Here is an 18,974-nt window from a genome sequence, read left to right on the forward strand (position 1 = left end):
GATTTTATGAACTTAAAAGTCAACTAAAAAAAAAAAAGTTGAGTGATTTGGGACCTAATCATGGAAGCGATAATTGAAAAATCTAAGGTTCCCCCAAAGAGGGGGGCAAATCAAATGGGCATAGAACCACAGGGCAGAGATAATGGGGACCATATTAGAACTTTGTTTACAATATTTATAACATTTTTGCTAGGTGTGGTTGCCAGGGACTAGGAAAAAGCATGCCTGCGGTTGTTTTAGAATAATTGGGAAACATACCATTTATATTTGTGGGACTAAAAAAGCACTATTAGAGGGAATCAGTAATAGGATAAGGAGACTGAGCACAAACTGTCTTGTAGATGGGCAATCTAAAGAAGTCTTCCTTACAAGCTCAGTAAAAAACTGTATTCAGATAAAATGTTGAGAGGTCAAACATAAAAGACACACGTGGCTGGCATTGGGGGGTAGCTGGTTAAGCTGCTGATTGCCACACTGGCATCTCATATCTGAGTGCCAATTTGAGTCCCAGCTGCTCCGGTTCCAATCCAGTTCTCTACTAATGCACCTGAGAAAGCAGCAGCAGATGATCAAAGTACTTGGGTCCCTGCCACCCATGCAGGAGACCTGGAAGGAGTTGCTGGCTCCTGGTTTCAATGTGATTCTGCCTGGGCTGTTGCAGTCATTTGGGGAGTGAACCCATGGCTGGGAAATTCTCTCTCTCAAATAAATAAATCTTAAAAAAGCACAACACACACAACCATTGCTGGCCAGCACATAACTAGTGGTTCATTCATGTAACTGGAAGGAGCAAAGCCGGGTGCATTTGACTCCGGAAAAAGGAGTGATGTGTTTCGGAGAGCTCCACCGCTGTCTGCCCCACTGTCGGTCCCAGCGGGAAGGAGCGCCGGGTCTGAGCCTCCACTGTTTCCCCAAGCACCTAGTCTGCACATATGTGTTGAATAAAACTCAACTAACTATTGTTCGGCGAGTGCAGTGAACGCGCGAAATGATTTGTTTCAACGGCTTAATTATTCTACGGAAGTCCTCGTCTCTCCGTGAAAGCTGGGCTCCCACCGAGGAGGAGTGTGTTCGCTTGCCCTGCAGGTTCATCTCTTATCAGTGTCTTTGTGCTACGAAAGGATTTATCCTGTATCTATCGTCCTCTGATAGGGTTCCTCCCCTTTCCCCTCCAATCTCATTACCCCAGCTCTCTAGAGTTCGCTTTAGGCATTGCGATTCAGCTGACCGCACTGATTTACTGGGGGGGGGGGGGGGGGGGGGGACCTCCAAATTCCGTCAACCGTCTTTCCAGGGGCGCGGTGTCAATCACAGCCCCTTTCTGCCTTAAGTAACCGAGCGCCGCCCCCAGCCCCACCTCCCTGGCGCGCCCCCAGAGACCCCCGCGCCTCTGCCGTACGGCTGCGCCTCCACCAAGATGGCCGCGCCCACGGGCGATGACCCAGGGCGCAGCCATTGCGGCTGCCGGACCTGCTGCGGCCCCGCTCCGGGTGTTCGCCATGTCTGCCTCTGGCTGTGGGCAGATCCTGACAAAGCCCAAGACCATGGACCAGAGAAGTCCGGGATCGGCCGAAGAGGCCGGGCGTCCCCAGGAGATGGCTGTGTCCGAGCCCGGGGGCTGTGCCGCTGTAAGAAGATGATGGGGCGGGGCTATCTGGCATTCGGAGCAAGTCTAATTAGGGTTAATGATTGGAGGGGTACTGTAGTCTGTGAACTGGTGGGGTCGCTGCTGGCGGGTCTCTGGGCAAGGCAGTGTTCGGAGGGCTCTGTGAGGTGGGGGTGGGGTCAGGGACTGATGAAGCTGCAGGAAATCAGCGGTTTGAGAGCTCTGCCGAGACAGTGATGGAGTGGCAGTCCCTGAGTTGGGAGTGCTGTGGGGGCTTTTGTGATGTGTCAGGGATTGAGACGCTCTGTGAGACCGGCGATTTGGGATGCTACAGGGGCTTGCGGAGTTGGGTACCGGTGATGGTTAGACACTGGGCTATCACAGAGCGGCCGTGTTGGGATTGGGAGTTCGCTGGCTGAGGGAATCTGTGCGGTTTAGAGGTTGCGACCTGGACTTAGTGATGGTGATGTTTGTGGAAGTCTGGTTAGCCAACAGTTAGCGTGGTATTAGTGGGCACTGAGGGGTTCTGGGGGCCGGTGGAGGGGTAGCAGTTGGTGGAGAGTGGAGAGGGGGTTCAATGTGGAGGGGTCTCTGGGGATGGTGGATGCTTTGTATGTTGTCTGGGGAGAAAAGGTGATTGGCGACTTGTGTAGGTCAGGGATGAGGTGGCGTCCAGGAGCCATAACTGTGTTTTCAATGAGGAGGAGATTCATAGGATTAACGATTGAAGGTCCTCTATGATTCTTTGACTAGGAGCCTGCGAGGGCATTCCAGGGGTTGGTGATGGAGGGTTCTGTAGGAATCGGTGAATGGAGGTCCGTGGAGAATGGCGATTGGGAACTTGTAGGGTTCTGTAACTGAGGGAAGCTTGCAAAAGTTAGTGACTGAGGAGTATTTGGGGATCTGTGATTGGAAATTTGTAGGAACAGACTGTAAGATGAGTAGCTGTTTTATGCCAGAAAGTGTTTTAAGTGCTAAGGATATACCAGGAAGCAGGGCCAGAGTCCCTCCCTCAATATTTTTAAATTTTAGAAATAGGAGAGAGCCAAAAAAAAAAAAAGTAAATAAATAAACAAATAAAACAATTCCCAGCACTAATGAGCACTATGGAGAAAGTAAAAGAATGTGGTAGGGAGTGATTGAGGGTAGGGAAGGAAATTTAATCATGGGAAGTCTGAATAGGAAAATGACCACTGAGGCATAGATAATGACAAGGAGGTGATCATACAGAGATCTGAAGAAAGTGTATTCCAGGAAGCAGGAACATCAACTGCTAAGGTCTAGAGGTAGGAGTGAACTTGATGTGATTAAAAAACAGAACTCAGGGGTGAGCAATTCGCCTGGTGGTTAAGATGCCCGTGTTCCATATTGGAGTACCTGGGCTCAACGTCTGGCTTCGGCTCCTTTCTCCAGCTCCCTGCTAATGCACCTGCTGGGAGGTGATTAGGTTCCTGCCACCCATGTGGGAGACTTGAATTGAGTTCCAGGCTCACAGGTTCAGCCTGTCCCCTCCTTGGCTAGTTCAGACATTTGGGAGGTATGCCAATGGATAGGACTGCCTCTCTCTCTGTCTCTCTCTCTCTCTCTCTCATTCTCCTAAACCCCCTTAAATAATTAAAATTAAAAAAAAAAACAGAGGTTTGGTGTGGTTGGAGAATAGTCAGTGTAAAAGAAGAAAGATGTGAAATCAAGTGGTAGGAAGGGACACACAAATCATGCAGAACCTCATTGGCTTGGATAAGGATTTGGATTTTATTCTAGTTGCAATGAGAAACCCTTAAGTTTAGGCTGGGAGACTGTTCTGATTGATACTTTAAAAAGATGATCACCATGGCTACGCTATGGAAGATGGAGTACAGAGGTACAAGATACAGGGAGATCAGGTAGGCATTTATTGCACTAACTGAAGGCAGTAGATGATGATTTGTGGAAGTGTCATAGCAGTAAAATAAAATGAAATCAGATTCAGAATACGTCTGGATGTGAATTGATATGTAATCTGAAGGAGAACAAGTAAGATTAACATCTAGACTTTTGACCTGAGGAGCTAGATGGATGGTGATTCCACTTTTTGGGAAAGCGTTAGTATTGGAGGAGACCAGATTCCTGTATGGAAATGGGATCCAAGGTGGATGACAGTGGTTCTGTTTTGTTCATACCTAGATGCCCATTACATATCCAACTAGAGATGTTGACTAGCCTTTAGATATATGGATCTGGAACTTAGGAGATGTCTGGGCTAGGAAACCATATTTGAAAGGCATCAGCATAAATGTTATTTATAGCCATTAGACTGGCCGAGGCCACCTAGGAAGAGAAGGCAGATGGGAAAGACAAGAGAGCCAAAGACAGGGGCCTGTGTCACTCTGACATGTAGAGGTCTGGTAGAGGGCAAAACTCCAGAAGGGGAAAATGCAGTGATCCCAAAACAGGAAGAAAGCTGTGCAAATGTGGTATCAAAGAAGCATAGGGAAGGAAGCTTTTCATGACAATGGGAGTAACCAATTATGTTATATGCTCTTGTGAGTCCCAGAGTATGACTATGGAGAATTTTAATTCATCAAGGTCTAGCTCAATGGTTGCTTTGATTGATTAGAGCTCTTTCAGTGGAATGATGGGAGTAAAATCCTGTTGGAGTACATTGGAAGAATGGGAGGTAATGTAGTGAAAACAAGTCTAGAGAATGCTTATGGGGAATTTTGCTGGTAAAGGAAGCAGAAAAATGGACATTGGGTGGGACATGAAATCAAGACCAAGTTTTCTTCAGATGAGTGGTGTTAAGGAAACTTTGTATACCAATAGGAATGATACATACAGCAGGAAGGGAGAAATAGAGAGTACAAAAGAGAGAAAAGTAATTGCAGAGTGAAGTCCTTGTCAAGACAGTTAAGGATGGGATCCAGAGCACCAATGGAGACAGTTGCCTTAGGTAAGAGAAGTAAGAAACACTCCATTTTAACAGAAGGAAAAGAATATTATGCCAGGGTTTAGAAACAGATTTGTAGAATTGGTGGTAATAAGGCTAGGTAATTCTTCTCCATTGCATACATTTCTCTTTAAAACATAAGGCAAATTTATCAGCTGAGAATGGGAAAGGAGATGTTGAAGGTTCAGAGAGAAAGGAAGTTTGACATAATTATCCTGGAAGAGGAAAGATGAGTTTTCTAGGGATAAGCAGTAGGGTTGCTGACAGTATTAGATGTCCATTTGAGATATATGTTATGAATCTGAAGTGAGGGGCCGGTGTTGTGGTGCAGCAGGTTACGCTGCTGCCTGTGACATTGGCTTCTCATATGGGTGCTCGTTCAAGTCCTGGCTGCTCCACTTCCAATCCAGTTCCCTGCTAATGCACCTGGGAAAGCACCAATGGCTTTTTGACATTGATCCAGAGGTGGTACTGAATGAATGATGGCAGGAGCTCTGACAAAGAGGAAGCTGGTGCTAAAGTTTGTTGTGAATGAGATGGGATAACTGCAGAAAGAGTCACACTGTAAGCCAGAAACTGCTATTGTTAGACAGGCCTGCTCTCAAAGTTGACCTTTGGCCAGCATCTGGGAAATTACAATTCAAGAGAGTTCCCACTATTCCCAGAATGGATAAGAATGACTCCCATTGCCTAAAAATTGTAGATTTTTAAAAGAAGATTGCTTTATTTGTTTGAAAGACAGAGTTATATACACACACACACATGCACACACACACTCCCTTCTCCTGGTTCACTCACCAAATGGCCATAATAGCTGTAGCTGGGCCAGGCCAAAGCCAGGAGTCTGGAAATCTACCTGGGTCTCCCACATGCGTGCAAGGGCCCAAAGACTTGGGCCTTCTTCCCCTGCTTTCCCAGGCCATTAGCAGATAGCTGGATCAGAAGTGGAGCAGCCAGGACTCGAACCAGCACCCATAAGGGTGCCAACATTGCAAACAGCAGCACAACCCGCTTCACCACAATGCTTACCCCTAAAATGTGTAATTTATGCTGAACTCTTGCTTTCCTTCTGAGAGTGAGAGCCTGGAATTTTTGTATATACAGGGAATCCTTACCTGACCATCCCCTAGTAAAACCCTTGGGCTTCCAAACATAAATGATTTTGGGGACTCATTATCAAAATCTCAATTCTCTTACCTCAGAATTCTATACTGCCTCACAGCCTTGTAGCAGCCATTACTAGAGAAGAAAATATAAAGATTGGATCTATTTGTTTCTTTTTTGGAGGTAATCATTTTTTAATGATATTTGTATGATTTTATCCTCTTGAATAAACAAGTTCACAATAGGAGAATTCCTTAATATGAATTGTTTCTTTTTAAAAAATGCGAAGTTGGGTAGAGAATAGGCATTGTGCCCAACAGTGAGTGGTCAAGGTGAGAACAAGGTATTATTCAGTGAGTCCAGATCACTCCCTGAATGTGGGAAACAGGAGACTGAACCGGAATTTACTATTACAGGGATCAGTAACATTCAAAGATGTGACCATGGCCTTTACCCAGAAGGAATGGGAACAACTGGATCCTGCCCAGAGGAAACTCTATAAGGATGTCATGCTGGAGAACTACAGCAACCTGACCTCAATGGGTAAGGGCAGTTCCTTCATATTGTAAGCTGTGTCCACCGTGATACCTTTCCTCTGAAGTTCTTGATAAGTTTGGCCTTGATTTTTATGAGTCAGAGGTACCAACCAGGCAGGATACTTGTATCATGCCTCCAAAATTGAAGATCTATTCAGTTGAGGTTCATGGGCATCCACACTGTGAAATTTTAGAAGATATATATTATTTAGCTTTCAAAGGCCCTGAAGTACAGGCACTGGGGCTTGATTCCTGGGGTTATTGTCTAACATCCACTTTCTACCATTTTTCATGAGCAGGATATCAAGCTTCCAAACCAGACGTGATCTCCAAGTTGGAGAAAGGAGAAGAGCTGTGGTTAGGAAAGGGGAGAAGACCCAGTCAGAGTCGTCTGAACAAAGTAGAAAGACCCAAGAAAACGGGCGCTGATGGAAGTAAGTTCTTAGTTTCTTGATGGCACCTTTGGAATTTTTCAAAGAATAATTGATTGTTAAATTCTTCTTAAAGATTGCAGGCCCTTCTTTCTTAACCAGGAAAAAGGAGCGAATGGGATTAGAACCTCCTGAGAGAAAGAATCTCTGGTCTTGGAGATTCTGTGTGTGTGTGTGTGTGTGTGTTTTGACAGGCAGAGTGGATAGTGAGAGAGAGAGGAGAAACAGAGAGAAAGGTCTTCCTTTTTGCTGTTGGTTCACCCTCCAATGGCCGCTGTGGCCAGCGCATTGTGCTGATCCAAAGCCAGGAGCCAGGTGCTTCTCCTGTTCTCCCATGCAGGTGCAGGGCCCAAGGACTTGGGCCATCCTCCACTGCCTTCCTGGGCCATAGCAGAGAGCTGGCCTGGAAGAGGGGCAACCGGGACAGAATCCGGCGCCCCAACCAGGACTAGAACCTGGTGTGCCGGCACCGCAAGGCAGAGGATTAGCCTGTTAAGCCACGGCACCGGCCTTGTTCTTGGAGATTCTAATATCTCTTCCTTGCATGAGCCTGTTGACATGAGAGGTTCTCATGTGAGGTTCAGTATAGAAGTGAGCCAGTGTTATTTGTGAGAGTTTGGTTATACTGCTTATAGCAATCAGCTTAGACTAAGTTTTGTTCCATTAAGGGTTGACTCCAACATCAATGCTTATGACAATAAAGATGTATTTCTTGCTTGAGCTGTGGCCTTATTCCACATTCTCTTCATTTGGGGACCATCACTGAAAGAGTGTTCCTTGTTGGGAAGATTCTGGTCTGATGGCAGAGGAGAAAGAGGGCATTAGGACCATTAATAACTCTAAAAAAATCACTGCTTAGAAGTTATAGATACCTTTTCAGTTCAACTTTTGTTGGTCGGAGCAAGCCACCACCGAGTGGCCACTACTGAGTTCAAAAGGGTAGGAATGTATAGTCTTTCCACAGGGAGGGGTGCTGCGATTCAAATGCCCATGTGCTTGGGAGAGACTGGGAGGTATAACCCTTCCACGGGGAACAATAAAATAGTCTGTCACACCACTAAGACAAAGATGAAACCCAGAGCTGTAAACAGTTGGTACAGCCCCTTCGGATGCCTAAACCACCCTCCATACAGCCACCTGTCCTTCTCCATGACCCCAGAAATTTCCTGAGACTAGAGGGCCCAGTCCTTCCAATGACAAATGAAGAGACCCTGTGGAGTTTCAAATCCAATTCTCAGTAGCTCCAGTTTGGGTTATCTTGACCTGACTTGCTGACACTTGTTACAGCTGAAAAATAATTCCCAGTTGTTCAATACATTTTTGTCATTGTTACAGTGATCCTCTTCTTGGTTCAGCTTCTCATATAGTACTCGGAGGCCCTTCAAGAAGGACTGTTCTATTGCTTCTAGTGGTTCTCTGTGTTCTAGCGAGCACCGTATGTAAGTTCCTGAAGCTGCCATTGTTTTAGATTAAAATCCACTTTTCAGTTACTGTCTTTTTTTATTTGAAAGTCAGAGTTATACAGAGAAAGAGAGACAGAGAGATCTTCCATCTGCTGGTTCACTCCCCAAATGGCTACAATAGCCAGAGCTGGGCTGATCTGAAGCCAGGAGTCAGGAGCTTCTTCCGGGTCTCCCACATGGGTGCAAGGGCTCAAGCACTTGGGCCATCTTCTACTGCTTTCCCAGGCGCATTAGCAGGGAGCTGGATCAGACATGGAGCAGCCAGGTCTTGGATCAGCACCCATATGGGATGCCCATGTCATAGGCAGCAGCTTTACCTGCTATGTGGCAACCACCGGTCCCTCAGTTACTGTCTTAAATTCGCTAAGTTTCCAGCCGAATTCAAATGATCTGCTAGTCCCAACTCTCCTCCATAGGATGATAAGGCAATGTATATCAAGGGGAAAGGTTTGCATTTTTTATTAACATCTAAAAAGTTTTACTTGAGAGGGACACATGGAGTTCCCATCTGCTGGTTCGATCCCCAGATGCCTGCGATGGTTGAGACAGGGTAGAAACCAGGTCCAGGAGCTGGGGACTCAATCCAGGTCTCTCTCATGTTGGGGGCAGGAACCCAGTTACTTGAGCCATCACTGCTGCTTCTTAGGGGCTGCATTGGCAGGAGGCTAAAACCAGGAGCTGGAGCTGCGAAGTGAACTCAGTCCCTTGATGTAGGACACGGACATCTTAAATGCTAGGCTAAATGCTCTTTGTCCCCCAGAGAGAAAACCCAACCCCCATCTTTCCTTGGGCGTTAGAAGACCCAGCCTTATTATACTACCTAGAAGTTTCTGTTATACTCTTTTTTGCAGGGTGCTGCATCACTTAAATTTTCCTAAATGAAAAAGCAGCTAGCAACTCTACTTGGTGGGCTCCCTACTATATCTGAACATCTAAAACTTGATCCTTTAGTGCATGGGAACTGATATCTCCAATATTCTCCATAAAATACTATTTCCTGGCTGTCTGTTTAGATGTCACAACACTTCCTGTTTGAATCCAGTTTCCACTTTCTCCATGTCATGTTCTTTTACCAACAAGGTGGCAGTTCACTTTCTGTCTCTTTCTTTATGGGGTCATAGGGACTCTGACATCTGCTTTTTTCCTTTTTGTCTTTTAAATTCTCAATATGAAGCCTTTTCTGCTTTTCCATCTTTGTAACTGAAACAGGCCACCACCAACTGGCAGACTCAGCTCTTAAATATATAGGTTTGTACACATGGTATCCATACCTACCTTAAAAAAAGTCTTCTGAATTTCAATTCCAAATCCCAAGTAATGTTGAACTAGCTGGGGCCTGGTGTTTACCACTATCCAGTCGATTGTTTTCCAGCCAGAGGTTAAATCATATTGTACAAACATGGCTGCCTACTTCTGTCAATGTGGGTGGTGTCTCAGAAAAGGGAAAGAGATATTGAGAAGACATTTCAAAATTATATAATGTGTTGAGGAAAGTTTGTGAGCAACTAAGAATAAACTTAAAATTTATTATTGTCAATTAGAATAACCTGACAAGAACAAGATATATTCCATAGCAAACTGTTAGAAAATAAACATGTGCATCTACTGTAAATGCAGATGGTGTGAATTTAGTTTGCCAAGATAATTACTGTTAATTTTATCATTTGGTAAAAGTATCAAGGAGCATGAAGAAGCTACTTTTTTTTCTAAACTACAGGAATACCATTATGATATTGGTTGTGGGTAGTAGCAGTTGGTATACCCTTTCCTTTTGATTCCTTCAGTCATCTATTAGCTCTTCTGTATATCTCTTCTGTCTCTTTTGGATACATTAACAAAAGTTTCCTTTAGCCAAAGTAGAGGAATTTATGATAAGGACATATGTGTATCTCTTATAACCTAAGGGTGTAGACTATAGCCAGACCTCACCAAGGACTAAGACAGGGAATGAAGAAACTATTAAAATTGAAATTATGACAACGGTCTCTTCTCTCTGTGTGTATACTTCATTCTTTGTATTAATAAAAGCTTTGTGTTTATACAGGGAAATAAATAATTCACTAGGACCTGCCTTATATAATTTTTAGATGTGAGCACCAAGTGGAGATTAACTAGAGCCTGAATGTTTAGGATGAGGAATCTTATTGCACATCATGGTTTGAGCTGGAGTAGTATAGTACAGTCGGAGCCAGTTGGATAAGTTGACAGTTACCAGATCGGAGCAGCTAACACTGAGGAGAGAACTCAAAAACTGTCAAATGCAATCACAAGCTCTTTCGACTTGACCCATTCCCTATTCACTGCCTGTGTGTTTATTTCATCTAGGCTGAAAGGTCATGTTTTTAAGCAGTCAAAGCTGTTTCTAATTACTATTGTCAATTTTCTTTTTTTTCCACTTTTATTTATTTACTTTTCAATGGTTTAAATCCTTGATGGGTGCAGCATCACACGGATTCTGTGTCGAATGCCCTTCACAGGAAGGTTGCTTTGGAATTTGACACAAACCATGCCACTGTTTCTGTGAGCACAAGTTACCTTTCCCCAGATGACTCTGGTTTTGTTAGGTTTGCCACCAGGAGTCACTGTGCTGTTCTTTGCTTTGTACATATAAGCACACCTCTTGCCCAAATAGAATTCAGTTTCATCTCGAGCACAAACACCTTCAGTTTTAAGAAGCACCATGTGTTCCCTTTGGTTCCAGAGACCTCTCTTATAGCCAGCAAAAATGGCCTTGCACCACAGTCTTCTAGACATAGCTGCCTTCTAGAAGTCTTGTTCCCAGAAGGCCTCCATAGGCTCCAAGATGGCAGGAAGAGCTATTGTCAATTTTCCTTCTCTTCTTTTACTATAACATTTTACCCCCCAAGTCCAAAAGTATAAGGGACATTTGCCCTTGATGTTTCTTTTACTTTGGGATACTAGGGTTGAATAAAGATTCAATCCCACTACAGGACATTTATTTCTAAGTTTTATTCCAAAATATGAAAGTACAAAAATTCATAAGAATGTCTCATTGAATTCCATTTTAGAAGAAATCCAGCAAGATAAGGATCAACTAGAGAAGAACCCGGAATCCCAGAATGAGCTCATTAGAGAAGTTGCATTCAAGAAGAAAACTCTGATTAAGAAGAAAAGCAGTGAGTGTGGTTCATTGGGGAAAAAAAATAAAACAAGTACAAAACATCTTCCTTCCAAAAAAAGGCTTCATAAAGTTGATTCATATGGAAAAAGTCTGAAACAGAATTTAGACTTACCTGGTCATATAATAAAATGTACGAAAAAGAAACCTGATGAGGCTAAAGAACACAGGAAATCATTCAGTGACCGCTCATCTGATACGAAGAAAAACAAAAATCAGATCAGAAAAAAACTTGAGAAATTACCCAATGACAGCCCATCTGAAAAATGTGACAAAACTGAAAGTGGGATGAAGCATGAGAAATTATGCAATCAAAGCTCATCCCATTCTAAGCGAGACAAAATTCATACTGGAAAGAAACATGCTACATCATCCAGCCATGGTTTATCTACTAAGCATAGCAAAACCAAGGCTGCTGTGAAACCCTATGGATGCAATCAATGTGGAAAGGTTCTCAGCCATAAACAAGGACTCATTGACCATCAGAGAATTCATACTGGGGAGAAACCTTATGAATGTAACGAATGTGGCATAGCCTTCAGCCAAAAATCACACCTTGTTGTACATCAGAGAACTCACACTGGAGAGAAACCCTATGAGTGTACTCTGTGTGGCAAAGCCCATGGTCATAAGCATGCACTCACTGACCATCTAAGGATTCACACTGGGGAAAAGCCCTACGAATGTACTGAATGTGGGAAAACCTTCAGACACAGTTCAAACCTCATTCAACACGTGAGGTCTCATACAGGTGAGAAGCCCTATGAATGTAAGGAATGTGGAAAGTGCTTTCGGTATAACTCATCGCTTACTGAACACGTGAGAACTCACACAGGTGAAATACCATATGAATGCAGTGAGTGTGGAAAAGCCTTTAAGTACAGTTCATCCCTGACCAAACACATGAGAATTCATACAGGTGAGAAACCCTTTGAATGTACTGAATGTGGAAAAGCATTTAGCAAGAAGTCACACTTAGTCATCCATGAAAGGACTCACACTAAGGAGAAGCCCTACAAATGTGATGAATGTGGAAAAGCCTTTGGCCATAGCTCATCTCTTACTTACCATACGAGAACGCACACAGGTGAAAGTCCCTTTGAATGTAACCAGTGTGGGAAAGCCTTTAAGCAAATCGAAGGCCTTACTCAACATCAGAGAGTTCATACTGGGGAGAAACCCTTTGAATGTACTGAGTGTGGGAAAGCCTTCAGCCAAAAGGCACACCTCATTGTGCACCAGAGAACTCACACTGGGGAGAAACCCTTTGAGTGTAACGAATGTGGAAAAGCCTTCAATGCAAAGTCCCAGCTTGTTATACATCAGAGATCTCATACCGGAGAGAAACCCTACAAATGCAATGAATGTGGGAAAGCCTTCAAACAAAACGCATCCCTTACCAAACATGTGAAAACTCATTCGGAAGAGAAACCTCATGAGTGACATTAATATGAAAAAAAACTGTTAGAACCAACGGTTTTGTTTCATCTTGAAAATATTCTGAATGTAAGGAATGTTGGGGAGTCTTTGAGAAGTCATTTCTCATGTTACATGAGAGAATTTGAATATGGATATTTACATAAAAGCAATGGGTGGAAATACCAAACCTTTTATAGAAAATATTGTTTTTAAAATAATTATTTAAGTCAGTTACATATTGTAACTTGACATGTAAAGCTTTAAAATTGCAAATAAGTTGAATAATGAGAGAAATGAAGGAACAAGTTGCATATTCTCTTTTTTTTTAATTTTTTTTATTTTTTGACAGGCGGAGTGGACAGTGAGAGAGAGACAGAGAGAAAGGTCTTCCTTTTGCCGTTGCTTCACCCTCCAATGGCTGCCGCGGTAGCGCGCTGCGGCCGGCGCACTGCGCTGATCCAATGGCAGGAGCCAGGTGCTTATCCTGGTCTCCCATGGACAAGTTGCATATTCTAACAATTCCTGAGTTGCTTAGATGTTAACAATTCCTGAGTTGCTTAGATGTTGTGTGCTTGAGTGCCACATTTTAGAATTGAGTTTGCATTTCTGTTTATTGCCTTGAATAAATGGCTGTGGCCATTTGTGTAAGCCTCCTCTTTGATATTATCACCCAGCTCTTTCTTAATATCTATATTACCTCCTGTATGTCAGAATACGTTACAAAGGGGTTGTTATTTATGTAGAAATACTGACATAAAATTGAAAGAAATTAAACAGAGCCGAGAATACAAATGTGCTGAGAGGGAATGATGTTCAAAGATACATTGTTAAGTGTTAAAAAGCAGATTGCTAAATTGTGTATACAGTATACTCCCATTTGTGTACAAAAGGGTGTGTGTGTCTTTGTCTCTCACTCTATACTTCAAAAAGCTGGCGGAAAATAGAATTAAAAGATATGTTTATTTTGGCACAAAGATTTTTGAACTCCGTGGTCCTCATATTCGGTTGCCATTGAGGACAAGAGTACAGGATGGGGGTCTGAGAATTCAAAATATCATGTATATGCATATCCTCACAATAAAAATATTTTAATATGCATAAACTCAATACCATTTGAGATTGTCACTGAGCCCACTCCACAAGAATGTTTCACAAAGTCAGATGTTTCTATGCTTAGTCCCTGCTTATTGATGAATAATGGAGAGTCTGAGGTATGTGGCGTTACACTTGATATTGCATTTACCAAGACTTCCTACCAAACACAAGTTCTTTCATTCACACAATGAATTACAACTATAACAGCACTGTGTTTCTTCTATTTCTCATGTTTTAAAGACTAAAGATGAATTGTGATTGCAGGTGAATGAAAGTGATATTCTGAACAATCACTTCCTTTTACCTTATATCCAAAACACTAAGGTACAAATACCTTAATCAAGGATTTCAAATGTATTGGACAAATGCCACCACTCCCTGTTTTTGCCTAATGGCAGACACTGTTAATGGATCTGGATTCTTTTTGAGTGAACCCATAGTTGGTCATACATTCTGCAGCAAGTATTCCAGAAGGTACTATGAATTTGCATTTGCACAATAGACCTGTTTGCCACTGCATATCTGGATTTTGTTTTTTATCCTTGAGTTACAGACAAAAAGTGTACATGACTATTTTTAAATTTTTTAGAGAGAGATAGGTATAAAAATGGTTTTGTTAGTTATACTTGTATTTTAATACTGTTGCATCCACTTGTCAGCTAAAACAAAATGTTACAAAAACTAGTGACAGTCACACATGAATTTTATTGAAAATGAGAAGCAAATGAGAAACAAATGAGAGGCAAGATAACCAATCAGGACCGGCCACCAATCGGGACTGACACTCCTTACCAGAGTGTGGCCCCCAACAATGGGTTACACAGTTTTTTTATAGTATTCTGTCCACTAGGGCTCACAATTTCGAACCAGACCCCTGGTATGCAGTGAACAATAAAGAGGAAAACCAGAATATGGTTGTAAGATAACAGTTAACAACAAACCCAATAACAGGTCCAAGATATGGTAGTAAGGTAACAGTGATGGACACATTTCGGTCAACCTAGTTCCTGGGAATTTGGGCCCACATGGTTTCACAGGATACACCCTTAGCCATTAGCAAGCAAAGCTAATATGTGCAGAAGCAAGAGATCTGCAATTAGCTTTTAGCCACACTCACTTCATTTTGATTCTGATTTTACAAATACAACATTAATTATATGTAATTAACAAAATATAATGATATTTGGCATATATGTTACTTTTTCTATTTTTCACGCACATTTACTACATTATCTCATTTATTCTTTGGGACAAGCATATGGCTTTAAAATCTGGACTTGCTGAGTCATGTTCTATTCAATAAACATTTCACCTAAATAATAGTCTAGCATAATGCTGGGCCCTAGGCAACTATGTGCAGATGTTTCCCATTGAGGCTCCTACCTTCCTCACCTCCTCTCTTCAGAGAAATATCAAGTGTGAATATTGAGGAAGAAATGTGTCTACACATGAATGTAATGTGCGTGTTGAAAACTCAGCTCGTGACATGATACCGTCATTTGTTTGTTTATTTATTTATTTTTATTTTATTTTATTTTTTTTTTGACAGGCAGAGTGGACAGTGAGAGAGAGACAGAGAGAAAGAACTTCCTTTTGCCGTTGGTTCACCCTCCAATGGCCACCGCGGCTAGCGCGCTGCGGCCTGCGCACCGCGCTGATCTGAAGCCAGGAGCCAGGTGCTTCTCCTGGTCTCCCATGCGGGTGCAGGGCCCAAGGACCTGGGCCATCCTCCACTGCACTCCCAGGCCACAGCAGAGAGCTGGCCTGGAAGAGGGGCAACCAGGACAGAATCCGGCACCCCGACCGGGACTAGAACCTGGTGTGCCGGCACCCCAGGCGGAGGATTAGCCTATTGAGCTGCGGCACCAGCCGATACCATCATTTTAAAAATATGTGTATGTTCTCTGGGGAAGAAAATTCAATGTGAATGCCATTTCTTAACAAGTGGAAGTCTGGCCCTGTGCATAGAATGTGTCTTTAATGTCCAGAGCTGTAGAAAATTTGCTCTTTTCTAGAAAGATGAGGCAGCTACAAATTATGGCTATGCTGAATTTGCACACTCCTTAGACAACCCATAATAGTGACAGTCTTTAGACAGTCAGAAATACAGGGGCGTCTAAACAGCAGAAATACATGCTGAAAGCCATTTTGTACAGTGAAACGTGAACTAAAAGTTAGCATCTATGATTGAGGAAATGGTGTCTAAAAATAATTAGAGGCAGGTAGCGAAAGAAAATAGACACACAAAAATGAGTCTAAATCAGATACACAAACTTTAGTATGCATCAGAACTGCCTGAAGAATTTGTTAAAATACAGACTGTAGAAATTTAATTCTTGAGCCCAACCACAGACTTAGGGAATCAGAAACTCTGCGGATGGGGTTTGAATATTAATTTAATATATCAAATAATTTTAATAAATAATAATTTAATTAATTAAATAATTTAATATATTTAATATATTAAATAATAATTTAAGTAATTTAATAAGGTTCCTAGAGGATGTTTATGCTGCTGATCTGATTCTCACACCTGTGAGAATCACTGATCTAAATCACTTTTTAAGTAAGTTTAACAAATTATTTTTAAACTGTTTTAAGATATTCTTTAATATAAAAAAACAAAGGGGCATATATGCAGAGAATAAGTTATTAACAGATGTGAATCACATTTATTTCCAAGTAAACCAGTGGCCAGAGCTGGGCTGATCCAAAGCCAGGAGCCAGGAATTTCTTCCAGATCTCCCATGTTGGTGCATGGCCCAAGCACATGGGCCATCTTCCACTGCTTTCCCATGTGTCTTAGCAGGGAACTGGATCTGAAATGGATCAGCTGGGACTTGAACCAGTGGCCACATGGTATGCCAGCGTTGCAGGCAGCAGTTTAACCCACTATGCCCAAAAGCAAACTGATCATGTATATTGTAGGCACTATTCTAAGTACTAGAAATACCATAGTTAACAAGGAGGGAAGGCCAGCACCGCGGCTCACTAGGCTAATCCTCTGCTTGCAGCGCCGGCACACCGGGTTCTAGTCCTGGTCGGGGCACCGATCCTGTCCCGGTTGCTCCTCTTCCAGTCCAGCTGTCTGCTGTGGCCCTGGAAGGCAGTGGAGGATGACCCAAGTGCTTGGGCCCTGCATCCGCATGGGAGACCAGGAAGAAGCACCTGGCTCCTGACTTCAGATCGGCGCAGCACACCAGCTATAGCAGCCATTTGGGGAATGAACCAACGGGAGGAAGACCTTTCTCTCTCTCTCTCTCTCTCTCTCTCTCTGTCTAACTCTGCCTGTCAAAACAAACAAACAAACAAACAAAAAAACGCAAGGAGGGCAAGAAGGGAAAAACCCTGTTCTCACAGAGCTTGATTCTACAGGAGAAGATAGGCAGTTAATCTGATAATTAAACCATGGAGTATAACATTGTCAGATGGGAACAACAAACAGGGAAGGGAAACGGAAGTGTGGAGAATGCTGTTTGTAAAATGGTGGGGGTTGGGAACGGAAGCTCATATAGGTGGTGACAAAAGCAGAGACCTACAAAGAGTGAAAGTGCAAACCATGCATATATGTGATGGAAGAGCATTCCAGGCAAGTAGCTCAGGGTGTGGGAGAGGGGGGGATGCTCAACTCCTCTGACATAAACAGAAACAAAAGAGGAACCTTTTATAAATCGAGATTTTAAAAAGAATTACATATGTAAGAGGTTAAAGCAATCTCTTAACTCTGCTTTTGGTAGTCACAGTTATATTCTCTACTAAAATGTAAATTTGACAACAAAGCCTTAAGATGTCTAGCAATACTAAATATAGAATTGTATTTCACGATACATAATCAGAGTTCTATATTTATCACACAACAGAGAGAAAATGGATATAACATACATTGCTACTTAATTGATTAAATAACGTTTGATATCCTCATAAAACAATGACACTTAATGATTTAAAATTGTATTTAAGAAGGTACCAATGCTGATTCTATATTATCCTCAGGAATGTGTTTGATGCATCCCTAGGCATCAAGTGAGTGATCCAATATTAAAGAAAGCAAAAGTTTTTCACCAAGTTCCCCTTCCAGCACAATTTTCTGACATCTAATTGACCAGAAATAAGTTACCTGACCATCCCTAATTTCAAGAGACGCTTGAAAAATGTGAATTTAGCTTCCTTCTATTTTTTTAAAGATGTATTTATTTGAAAGGCAGAGTTACAGAGAGAGGGGGAGAGACAGAGGCAGAGAGAGAGATCGTCCATCCACTGGTTCACTCCCCTAAATGACCACAATGGACAGGGCAGGGCCAGGCTGAAGTCAGGAGCCTGGAGCTTCATCTGGGTCTCCCACATGGGTGCAGGGACCCAAGCACTTGTGCAATCTTCCGCTGCTTTTCCAGGCACAGTAGCAGGGAGCTAGATCGGAAGTAGAACAGCTGGGACTCAAACAGGCACCCATATGGGATGCTGGCATGGCAGGTGGCAGATTAATCTGCTAGGCCACAGTGCCAGGCCTTAATACTGCTATCTTAAATGGGATTTCCAGATTGGGTTCACTCTGTCCTGCTCTCCTGCCATGTGAGGAACTGTGCTTCCCCCTGCAGAGGATGCAGGATCTTGGAAAGGAAGACCAGACTTTTACCAGGCACCCAGACCTGCTGGTGCTTGCTCTTGGAGTTCCTTAACAGATCTCTGCTCCTGTGAATTGCCCAGTCTCAGGCCTTCTGTTACAGTAGCACAAAATGGATTAAGACAGTGACAAGTAGGTTGGCTTGTTGGGAATGGACATGGAAAGATTAAGATGGGGATACTGTAGAGAAGGATTCTGGGCAAGAAGCATATAGCTAGATTTAAGGGCAGTGCACAGACTGCAAGTCTTGTGTTTTAGAAAGAATCCCCTGAGAGTAAGGCACTAAACCACTAGGTTGTCCAAGATGTCTCACCTGGGAAATGCCACTCAGACCCTGTCTTTTGTTACCACAGTGCTTGTGCAATGGACTCATGAGTTAAGAAACCTTGATCGCAGGAATAGAAGTGTTACGTAGACCCAATGGCATGGTCCCCTTCCTAAGGCTGATCTAGCTAATGTTACTATCAGATACTATCAGGTATCTGATCTGTTACTATCAGATACCTAAAGCTACTGCAGCAGAGACCAACCCCGTTCCCCTGTATGCTAACGGCTTGAAGGGGCTCAGAGAGCCACTTAGTGTGAAGTTGACTGGACGGACGCTTTCCATCCTAGAAGAAACTGATTTGTCCTT

At 42.9% G+C, this 18,974-nt stretch overlaps 2 protein-coding genes across 3 annotated transcripts; one reads left to right on the forward strand and one right to left on the reverse strand.

The window, feature by feature from the left end:
* Window positions 1–1,498: 1,498 nt before the first annotated feature.
* On the forward strand, window positions 1,499–13,031 carry ZFP37 (ZFP37 zinc finger protein). 2 transcript variants are annotated; one of them, XR_009867547.1, is made up of 5 exons: window positions 1,499–1,628; window positions 6,053–6,179; window positions 6,472–6,606; window positions 11,096–12,711; window positions 12,974–13,031. XR_009867547.1 is itself a non-coding variant. In XM_062206926.1 (4 exons), exons 1-4 carry the CDS (start codon window positions 1,500–1,502, stop codon window positions 12,646–12,648), a joined length of 1,944 nt encoding a protein of 647 aa, XP_062062910.1. In that variant the 5' UTR covers window position 1,499; the 3' UTR covers window positions 12,649–12,793. The 2 variants fall into 2 exon arrangements, 1 of the variants encoding a protein (XP_062062910.1); XM_062206926.1 differs by lacking the exon at window positions 12,974–13,031 and having other exon boundaries at window positions 11,096–12,793.
* LOC133771190 (large ribosomal subunit protein eL33-like) lies at window positions 10,488–10,820 on the reverse strand. Its single transcript, XM_062206927.1, has one exon. It carries the CDS (start codon window positions 10,818–10,820, stop codon window positions 10,488–10,490), a length of 333 nt encoding a protein of 110 aa, XP_062062911.1.
* Window positions 13,032–18,974: the final 5,943 nt, after the last annotated feature.

Source organism: Lepus europaeus, chromosome 12 (assembly GCF_033115175.1).
Source record: "Lepus europaeus isolate LE1 chromosome 12, mLepTim1.pri, whole genome shotgun sequence".
Lineage (NCBI taxonomy): Eukaryota > Metazoa > Chordata > Mammalia > Lagomorpha > Leporidae > Lepus > Lepus europaeus.